A 10,778-nucleotide genomic window follows, 5' to 3' on the forward strand; every position below is an offset into this window, starting at 1 on the left:
TCACGAATGGTATCTAACAGTTTTTCGCAAATAACTTTTGATAGAGGCATGCCAGAGCGATGAAAACGCCTTAGATGTGTTCAGCTCGACGATACGGATCGACTGATATGCAATATGACCCTTTCCGGTCAGGTCATGACCTTGACCTGAGGTCAAATTTTCAAGTTGACCTTTCAAGGTCAACTTATACTTCATTCGGTGCGTCTTGACGAGAGGAACACAATGCCGGTAAAAGGAAGCTCGTACAAGGCTTGGGTCAAAAGTTATTGCAGAAAAACAGTTTCCGAAAAAATCGGTTATTTTTGCAGTTTTTGCCCCCTGCAGGCAAAACGTTAGGTCAAATCTGAGAGAATTACTCAGAAAGGGCTTTAATAGGGCTATTGAATGCGCTTTTCCGCGGCGCTGTAGCTCTATTGGTTCCCGAGTTATGCGTTGGCTTCTTGGAAATTTTCGACATTCGACCTGGAAATCGGCGAAATTTTGCCTTCAATGACCTCTGGTGACCTGACCTTTGACCTGACCAAAAAATTGACCGAAGTGATTTCGTCATTATTTTTGACGCTCTTTTGAACGCCGCCTTCCGCGTATCGCTACGTGGCCCAGGAGCCGAGTTACAAGGGGGGGGGGGGTGTTCAAACACCCCCCCCCCCCAGCAGGGCGTGGAAATCCAGGACCCCCAGCCGGGCGCGGGTTGAACAAATTTATTCAGTACGTGCAGCATTGCAGGGACATTGGACAAGACACCCATCAGACGTAAACATGATCCACAAAAAAACATCACCACACCATAGAGAAGGCTATTTAAAATTCTTATCTTCAAGTACAACAAATAAGCCGCCTGTGACGCTGCATATCGCCTCTCTGTCGAGTCGATAGATCATCACCAACGACCGATCCCTGCTCCCCCGTCCCCTCCCATCCCTTCTCCCCGTCGCGGCGGAACGCTGTAGGGTTTCAGTTCAGTAGTAGGGCCGCAGGCGGCGGTCGCGCACACGGTTGCGCGCTGCGGCGATGGTGTGCCGCAGTTTATCGTACTCGGGGCTGTGCGGCAGGCCGACGCCGTCGATCGGGTCCCAGAAGTACGGGTCGTCCAGCGCTGGGTCCCAGTTGGACGGCTCGGTGGGGTACCGCGGTACAAATGGCCGTGAGCGGCGCGGGTAGGTCGGGTACAGCGGGTAGCTGTACGGCTGTCCCGGCTCTCCTGTGGAGACGGAACAGTACGGGCAGGGTCAGAAAAGGGTACAGTTGTTAGCTGTACGGCTATATCGCGGCTTTCCTATGCAGTGTATGTACAGACAGGACAGTTCGGGGTCAGAGGGAGGGGGGTACAGTTGTTAGCTGTACGGCTATATCGCGGCTCTCCTGTGCAGTGTACAGACGGAACAGTGCAGGCAGGGTCAGAGAGGCGTGCAGTTGATAGGTGTATGGCTGTCGCGACTTTCCTGTGCAGGCAGAACGAAACGAAGAAGTCTGAGGGACGAGCGCGGTGACTAGCTCTAAAAGTTGTTTGCATGATATATTGATGCACAAACAATTTGCAATGCGCAAAATGAAATGCATGCGTTTCTATAATCAATCAATGTTATTGATTGAATTTGTAGACCGACGCAGGTACTGCGACAGTGAGAACACAGTCAATGGCCGCAAATTGGTTAATTCAGTGGTTCATTGCAGAACATGCACACTGCATAGATGTAAGATGTACCTAATGATATGTATCTGCTAAGTGTCATATTTATGTTGTTGTGATGTCATGCACAATACAACTGCAGAATGTCCATGTATTGTGAATACATACACTACATACATGTACATATTTACATACACCACATTTAGGTGTCACATGAACTCTTCGTGTTATTTGTGTATTGGACGGACATACGGCGTTCCAGTGATCTACTAGGGTATGCAACTGCTCACCTGTGCTCGCGGATATATCTGCGAGCGCCGAGCCTGTGTCTGTATCGCTCGCGTTGATTCAGTGTCCGATTCCATTAGGTGGATTCTTTGCCGTTGGCAACCGCCTACCCACGGCTTGATTTGCCAAATACCGATAATCTTCTCACGCAACCATACAATTTCATTATGTCGTTTCGCATCATTCCTAGAGCTGCTAACTAAATGATCTAGAACATTAATTTCAAATTTTATAAGTCAAAGTACTCATCCGAGCTCTTTCAATGATTCACATACAAAAAGCTAGCGCCACTAACCATAGATCTCTGTATACAGAGGTCCAAGCACTAACATAAAACAAATGGGTCGTGGGAGTGCTGCACAATATTTCGCAATGGCTGATTCACAAAAAGCTAGTCAGAGCGTAGCTCTCAGCTCTTGGCCTCCATTGTCCGATCGGAAAGCTCTGGTTTAATTTGAGAAAATTGATCAAAAATTCCACCGTTTGTTAACTTGTTTGTTTTCGAAAAAAAGAAAACATTTTCAAGTTTTAGCGCTGAAAACTACCTGATAAAAAAGGCAGCTGTGTTGTAGTATCTTATTGAAACGTAAGTATATTTTACAAATGTTTTTGACAGGCTCTGTCCTCTTTTTTTACATATCCCTCAGATGTCTCGGGATCATTTCATGATTTCCACCGGGTCGAAGGATCGTCTGATGCCACAAATCCAAACCAAACATTCGATTTGCCCACAGTGTCGGCTTTATTTCACAGCGATCACAACAGGACACTGCTTCTCCGCAGCCCCGGTCACTCCGCAGCGCACGCGGGCGGCTCCCCGTCAGACTCGCGCGGTTCACAGTTGTCGGGCTCATGTGCCCGACCTGTAGGAACAGACGTGAAGAGAGCAGCGGGGGTTTGGAAAACTTCGCTTCAGCCCGGAGCTAACCAGGGCACAGGTCAGACTGACCAGTCGCTCATTTTCGCGGTCCTTCTACATAGGAGCCCCGCCGTCCTCTCCGTTCGTCCCGCCCCCTCCCGGTCGTTTCGTCACCCCTCCCGGCCGCGCGGGGCAGGCCTGACCCGACCCGCGCGGCCAGTCTCCCTCACTCGTGTGAAATGATCTGTCGATTGTCGTCAATGAACGATGAATGAACCGTATTCGGCGCGTCGCGAGCACTTCAAACTGAGCCCTCGCCGCTTCCGTGCTCGGCGCGGGATCGCTCTCCGGTCGCGCGTCGCCAGCGCGCCCCTCGCCCTCTTCCTCGCCCTCTCCTCCTCCTGTCGCGCCTAAAACTCCAGCGCGCGCCTCTCGGCGTCCATGCGGCGATCACGGAACCGCCTGCGGGCGCGGTCGATGATGCCGCGCAGGTCGTCGTAGGCGGGGCTGTGGGGCAGACCGAAGTCGACCGGGTCCGAGAAGAAGGGGTCGCTGAACGGGTCCCTGTAGGGCTCGCGGTCGAACGCCGACGGCGGCTCGGCAAAGTGCGGCACGCTGCGCGCGCGCGGCCGAGGAGCCAGCAGCGGCGCAGCCGGGATGCGGCGCGGGCCCAGGGCGTCGTGCTCTCCTGCAGTGGCGTACGGAACGGCGTTAGGCGAAAATCACACAGCATAACACACGGCGGTAAAATGTTACACAGCAGAGGCGAGTCCTCGTGAAGCATCGGTCAGTGTACAGGAGCGAAAGAGCTCCTGTTAGTGGCGACCATTACCACGTAATGGGCGATTTTAACGTAGCACATTTGTAAACCGTGCCGAGCTCACTCTTCATTTATAATATACACAGAAGACTCATACATGCTAGTAGCAGAATTGCATATGAAATATTGAAACGTATTTAGCATCAGTTTACCCCCTGAAAACAACAGTAGGTATCATACATTTCCAAAAGGGGCCTGGATGAGAAAGCAAGAACCTTATTATCAGATTTCCCAAGAGAACAGCAAAATACATTGGGTAAGTGGGCACAGTCATGGCCAGAGTCATGCAAACTATGAATGCAATGCTAGTAAAAACACTAACAACTACGAACTAACTACCAACGAGCAGGAGCTTGCGCAAATGCTTCTTTTATGTTCTGTTCAGGAGTCAATCGTACCCGGGGGTTTTGTGTTCATAGCTAATTTCCTAAGGGTAGGCTTCAATCAAATGTTCCAATAAAGGTTCAACGTCCTAATAGACTTCTGCTAAGTTTGCGAATTGCGATGTTCTTAACATGCCACGCCGACATGCGCAGCGCCTGTAAATGGCCTTAATTGCAAGCTTCTCCAAGGGTCGTGCTCCTCCATAAAAATAACTCACTAGATCACCAAACTATTTGCGTGAAATTTTCGCGATTGGCTAACTGGAATCTACATGCATTTGTAGCTTTTAAGCATTTTCTAGGACTTAGGCTACTGTTTCTCGGACCTGATGCATTACAATCACAACCATCTAAGCCTTCGCCTCGCTCTATCGCGCAACACGACCGTGCTAAGTCTTCGTCAGCTTGTAGCCTCATCTAACTACGCTCGTCCCTTTCCAGCCTGTGAGCCATCTCAGCATTTCAGCTATCTCACTACGCTAAGCCATCCTATTAGAAAAGCTGCACACTATAGTGAGTTCAAAGGGCGGCTACAGGTGGGGAAAGCTCTCCGTTCCCATCTTTGTGCCTCCTTACGGCGTGGCTAGCGGCTCGTTAATTGGTATACTGCGGCACGGCGGGCGCCATCTTCAGCTGGTAGACGGGTCGCGTCTCCTTGACCGCCACCAGGGTTTGGCGCACCTCGACGTCCCGCTTGCTGGTGAATACTTCTGAGCTGTAGCGTTTGTCTACCTTGATGGCGTCGCTGGGCACGGGCGGCGTGGTGCCGCGACACGCTCGCTCCTCCACTGCACGCCGAAACATATCGGGAGGCTTAGAAACCGGACAGGTATGCGTTGTGCAATGTGCACTTGACTCTGTGCCGTGTGCGCTGTAGACAGCGCTGATGAATGTGTGGTTGGTAAATGGAATGTGTTTGCAGATTTATATCTTATGGCAGATTTGTGTGATGCATTTGCGAAAGGTGCTTGTGAGCATAAGGTAGGTGAGGGTATTTCGCTTTCCTGACGCTACCCGAAAACAGTTATCGCGTCTTCCCTAATCGTACTTTGCGTGTGTGTAGGTCATGCCAGATGACCGAGAAGACTTCTTAGGGAGTTCACGGACGTCGGACAGTGCTCACGCCAAAGGACAAGAACACGCAAATTAGTTTGGATGATATCCCAGCAATCGCTCGAGGGCTGTAAAATCACGTTGTCTAGACCACCAATTTTAAATTGCGATCTATTCCAAAAATAGCTATAGAGCAATTTAAATGACAGCCTCATGAAATGAAATAGGAATTAAGAATTATGTATCATTTCTGATGCCAGTTTGTCAGCGTTCAGACAAAAAGGATTAGCCACTTGTCAACTTTCTAAATTTAGTCCCCGAGAAGCGACTTGACAACTGGCCTCATCCTCGAGAGACTGACTCACGTAGGCAGGCGCTCTCAGACCCAGTCTAGCACGTCTGAACACCTGTCGCCGAGGGTGGCCAGCTGGTGAGCGGCACTTGGCGACGGGACTCCCCGGCGACCCGGGACACCGCATTCCGAGCCGTTTTAGGGCAGCCTGCCAGCCAAAGGGCCGCCAACGACACTAGCGCCAGCGTCGTGCGGCGGCTGATGGCGTAACCACTAATCAACGAGCTGTTGTTCGACTGTATCCGTTGGCTTTGGTGAGTCAGCCGGGTCAAAAGAGCGACAAACAGGAGAGAACGTAACTGCCAAAGAGCTGTCAGCGCCATCGCCCAGCTGTCGGCCGAGATAGCCGCTAGGTGACACAGGAGAGCTGCTCAGCCGGCGGCGGAAAGTCTGATCTGTTTGGCAGGGAACCAGAGATGGTAGACTCGAAACAAATGTCAACGCTGCTTTTCTGTCAACGGGTTAACCCTATTAGTGGCAGGCTCCTGGCTACCCCATATTAGTGGCAGGGGGGGGGGCTGTTTACGACCCCCCCTTGATATCTCGAGATCTAACCGGCCGATTTTCAAAATTCAAACGGCATTCGATTTGGCTCAACGAGATCTACATTTCTAAAAAAAATAAAATTAAAAAATGTGAATAGGGGGGTAGAGGGGGGTAAAAACGGGCAAATTGCAGATACATTTTAGACTGTTTATCACGGCCAGGTTTCTGAACCAATCTTAACACAACTTTTGCCGATCGATAGAGAATGAACCAGGAATTCACATGGATCCTAAAAATATGCATTTTCAAAAATCATAGGCGGATACAGATCATTGAGATTGGGGGTACACAAAAAGTATAGTAAATAAGGTTTTTGTTGGTACTGTTTCTAAAAAGGGTGGCAATGGTCTTGTTATGTTACAATTTTCTTATGAGAGAACGACTAAAATTGTATTGGTCATGCATAGGCGGTGTCAGGGCACCTATGTTGGGAGGTAAAAAATAACCCCCCTTTTTGGACGCCTGGATCCGCCTATTATAGCAAAAACGTGTCAAAAGAGGATGCACAATAACTTTGTATATGTTATCACATGATACCTTTCATTCACTGTTCGTAAAACTGGTGCAGCATCGTGATCTTCGCCCAAATGACTCGCTTCACGAATAGGACCCCCAATTCCCAGTGCTCTGGAGCCGCCCCTGGTAAAGTTATGAACTTGAAATTTTCAGGGAATGTGCTAAATTTAGTTTTAGGAAAAGTCAGAAAATTTCAGCATCGTAGCTTCAGCGGTTTCGGAGATATTCCCGAAAAACCTGAGGGGTGGATAAAAACAACCCCCCCCCCCCTGCCACTAATAGGGTTAAATGCGAGCATTGTTTTCAGCTATTCTTTTTCTTTTATATTTTGCAATCGAATGGTTTCGGGACCTCATTCAGGCTGTTCTTGCGTATCGAAATGCGTTGGTACGTTTTTGGTCGGCAATAATCTGTTTATAAATGTCACGCTGTGCATTTGGAATGCTTTTGAGCTCAGTACTGCATAAACTTTTTTATGAAGGCCCTACTGAGCCATCGTAAATCTTGAACAAGTATGCTGTGGTCATCGTCACTGACTATTTACAGACGATGGTGACATGTAGTTTGTTGCTGGTGACGTAATTCGATGACGGTATGCAATATGCTTGTACATTTCGACGTCGTTTCACAAAGCTGCTTGCAAACGACATTGTACACATATTTACATACAATATTATTCACAAGGAAGCAGATTAGATAAAAATTGCTCCATTAAAAAACACTGTCCAAAAATAGCCACAATAAAAATGCCATTAACATGTTATATGTACATGTTATACATGCGCATCAAAAGCATGAAATATCTGGCACAAAATATGTAAAATAGAATTATTGATAGAACATAGCAACAGTAAAGAAGGTGGACGTTTCGCAGTCAATTCTCACCCTTCAGGCCCTTCATGTAGTCGAGCCAGAAGCCGGCGTTCCTCTCCAGAGGCCGGCCGATGGTGTAGAGGTCAAGGTCGCGCTTCCAGTGAACCATTGTGAGTGTTTTTCTGTCGGATAAAAAGCGATGGTCGAAGTTTAGAGATCAACACGCAGAGTTGTCCCGATATCTACTTTTCACCAAGTACACATTGGAGTTCAGGAGCTTGTGCAGTGAATTCTGATCAAAGCTGCGCCATGGGCTAGGCGTAATATTCATGTTTGAGGTAAGATGAATGCTGTAACACCTTAGTGCTCCTCTCCTCTTTATAAAGACACATGATAACACTTGAAATTTAGCTAACGCTGAATGTTACTCTTAGAAGGCTGAGATGAGTGGCTATACTTATTAGACGAGTATGTGCACTTTCAGGGGTTAGGACTTATTTAATTTGATGACGAGGTGAACGGGTGGTGCTTTTACACTCGGTTCTGGCTAATGACAATGATGACAGGTGTAACTGGCTCCACTGCAGCCTGGATCGGTTGCCAGCCGGTCTGGCAGTTTCCACTGTCACTGGCGGTCGGCGCTGGCTCTGAGTCAGGTGATGGACGCTCTGTGTAATGTTTGGCCGGCGGCGTGGCGGGGCTGACGTGTGCCCCACTGGCCCAGATTAGCACCGGGCGCGGCCAAAAACCGCCCAGCCGGACCGCCCACCGGCCGTGACTGGCCGGGTAGGCTGTGCCGCCGGGCAGCTGAGCCGGGCGGCGCAGTATACCCACGCAGGTATTTAGCCAGCGCCGTTCTGACGCGCTGCAACGGCAAATAAAAACGGCCCGTTTGCGGGTGAAGCGCGGGTAAAATCAATGTCATTGTCAAAATGCATTGATAATAATTGAAATGTATGGGACGATGGGCCCTGGTACTCCTTTGAACCACCGGAAATGTATAAGTGAACGGCGGTGGGTATTGCTGTCTATTTGTGAGTGCTTCAAACGACAATGAGGAGAGCAGAAATTGTTTGATGAAGCTATGTGTGAATGATTTGAATAAGTGGCTTCGTTGTGTAGGCAGTAATTGCCAGTAAAAAAAGATGTCTGGTAGGCATGCTTACGGTGAAATTGACAGTCCTTGACGTTGATTGTTCCAACTTCCAATACAATAGCGGCTGAGGTAATTAATTATTTCCAGTGTACTTAAGCTTCAAAATGGCTACAAACACTTCTCCGTCATTTTGGCTGTTCAATCATCTCAGTCACGCAGTCGAATTCCCTGCCACTTTTTTGCAGTCAGGCGTAAGAGCAGATGGATTGAAATAAATAAAACGGCATCGTGGGTAGGTAATGGTATCCTTCTATTACAAAGAAGTTCAAGTCGGACAATGCTTGAAGTCTGAGGAATGATAGCAAGCATATGCATTTTTAAAATGTATGTAGTACTACTAGTAGTAGTTATAAATTGCCTAGTAGGTGTTTCTGTTATGTATCACACAAATGATGTCACCTGGTGATGTGAAAGTGGCATGTTCTTTGAATTAAAAAAAAAAACTTTAGCATCATGCGAAATATTATTATTTTGTAGACCTTCAAAATGTAGAGGGTGCTTTTAGCAGGGGGAGAGTCGGGGTTCTTGGCTCGGGGTCCTCTGAGCACTCCAAAACCCCTAATTTTCCGCCCTTCGTCGTCCTGAAGCTGTAGAAACCAGTATAGCTGTAGCTGACAGAAACCAGTATCATGAAGAATACCTACTTGCTTAAAATTTATAGAAGCAAGGAGATAATATATTGGCCAAAAAGCATCTAAATCATCTTTGGAATGTAAGAAATGTAATTTATGCCCATTACAATTGGATGGGGAGCAGCTGTGATGGCTAGAGTATAGTGGTGCCATTCTCAGAAAATGTATATCCAATGTCCGTCCGATGTCCGGTGTTTTCGTCCACTGTCGGTCCAAAAATGTTCAAGCCAGCCATTTGTCCAAAGATTCCGAAAACTACGCATTAAGTTACACTCAACACTGCCATGTCGCTTGTTTTTAGTGTAGGGGAAGTTGGGGCAATGCCGGAGTTGGGGCAAAGCCGAACTTCGAGATATTTCGAAAACCGTAAGACATGGATGCCACCTGTCAGTGATGCTCTGAGGCTTAAGTGACTACAATTATCGCATGTTTGTTACGAGTCGTCATTCGGAATACTTCGGCTGTGAGGGCGCCAAGAGCGTTTTCAAGGTACGCGTTCCTTGTACTACATGCGCCTTTCAAGCTGCATTTCTTACTCATTATGCTACCGTTTGTCTGGCCAATTCGGTCAAGTAATCTTCATCATGTCTTTGCATAAGTGTGCTGCCTATTTGAAATTTATACGGCACGTTGAAAAGTTATGGGCCTGCAAATAAAAGTATGGCTGGCTGGGGTAATGCCGAAAACGTGCAATTACGCACGTTAAAGCACGCTACGTGGACTTTACTGCTGTAGAATAGCAACGCGAATTTTTAGTCACACAAATTACACTTTCAGCCGACACAACGGCCTGTTACCTATAAGGAATTATTTACCTGGCATTTTCTTATTATATCACACAATTATAACTTCCAGTGTGCACCAAGCGTCCTCAAGCTCTTAAAACGCGTGCCAGCTTTGATAAATTCTGGATAAAGTTTGAGATAAAGTGGCAAAACATCAATGTCGGCATTCTCCGTAGATCATTTCTCCCATTTTCGGCTTTCCCCGCAGTCCGGGGCAACGCCGAAAAAGTCACTTCTTTGATATTTTTAGTTTGTGCGCTTAACGGTATGCGAATTCATCAAATGCGCCTGGTATGTTTGAAAGGCAAAAGACTGGCCTCTCGAATGACGCCAACAAGAATAGCTTATGTTGTCTACCTTGCGTGCTACGGGCGTCAGAAAAAAAGTATTCGGCGTTCCCCCAACTTCCCCTACTTTTACTAGCCCTAAAGTGTTTTTCGTATCGAGAGCTGAGAGCTGAGATTTATATTCACCAATCAATGCTAGACACGATTACTTTTACTTTATATATAAACAAAAGATGTTGAGGTGTAGCAAGTGATTGTCCAAGGTTGTCCAAAGCCTGCTGCCTTTGTCTAGCCAAATTGCGAATTGGGCACCGGACAAGATCGGAATTCCGATGATCCAAGTTCCGATTGGAAACACTACCAGAGTACTCAAAACTGTTAGTAGAAGTCGTTGCTGGTGAGCGCTGCAGCCAGTGGCCGTTTTGCAGACACCTCGGCCCGTCTCTCCTCCTACCTCGCTCAGCCACGCCGCCGGCAGAGTCGGCGGGTCGGAGTCACCCCTGGCACCGCCCACTGACCTGAATTTCCCTCACAGAGAGCAGACTGCAGCGACCACCACCAGCAGAGGGCACGGTCGGGGACGGACTGTGAGGAGGCTGCCCACCGCCGCCCTAGCCGACCCGACCCGGCCCGGAGCCAAAAATATCAGACCGCCCGA

The 10,778-nt window shown here is 48.2% G+C and overlaps 1 protein-coding gene across 5 annotated transcripts; it reads right to left on the reverse strand.

Annotated features, from left to right (window-relative positions):
• Nucleotides 1–686: 686 nt before the first annotated feature.
• Nucleotides 687–10,778, reverse strand: LOC122367172. 5 transcript variants are annotated; one of them, XM_043340053.1, is made up of 3 exons: nt 10,639–10,778; nt 7,333–7,442; nt 687–1,201 (listed from the first exon to the last, which is right to left on the reverse strand). In XM_043340053.1, the coding sequence occupies exons 2-3, from the start codon at nt 7,427–7,429 to the stop codon at nt 960–962; spliced, it is 339 nt and encodes a 112-aa protein (XP_043195988.1). In that variant the 5' UTR covers nt 7,430–7,442; nt 10,639–10,778; the 3' UTR covers nt 687–959. The 5 variants fall into 5 exon arrangements, with proteins under 5 accessions (XP_043195988.1, XP_043195989.1, XP_043195985.1 ...); XM_043340054.1 differs by lacking the exon at nt 10,639–10,778 and adding an exon at nt 8,427–8,852; XM_043340050.1 differs by lacking the exon at nt 687–1,201 and adding an exon at nt 2,637–3,465.

Source organism: Amphibalanus amphitrite, unplaced genomic scaffold (assembly GCF_019059575.1).
Source record: "Amphibalanus amphitrite isolate SeventyFive unplaced genomic scaffold, NRLGWU_Aamphi_draft 000854F_arrow, whole genome shotgun sequence".
In the NCBI taxonomy this organism is placed as follows: Eukaryota; Metazoa; Arthropoda; class Thecostraca; order Balanomorpha; family Balanidae; genus Amphibalanus; species Amphibalanus amphitrite.

Excerpts from the sequence above, each read along its gene's own strand:
- LOC122367172 (XM_043340050.1), bottom strand. The coding sequence starts at position 7,429 with ATGGTTCACTGGAAGCGCGACCTTGACCTCTACACCATCGGCCGGCCT. Across the intron at positions 3,466-7,332 it reads CTACATGAAGGGCCTGAAGG|GAGAGCACGACGCCCTGGGC; the intron begins GTGAGAATTGAC and ends ACGCCACTGCAG.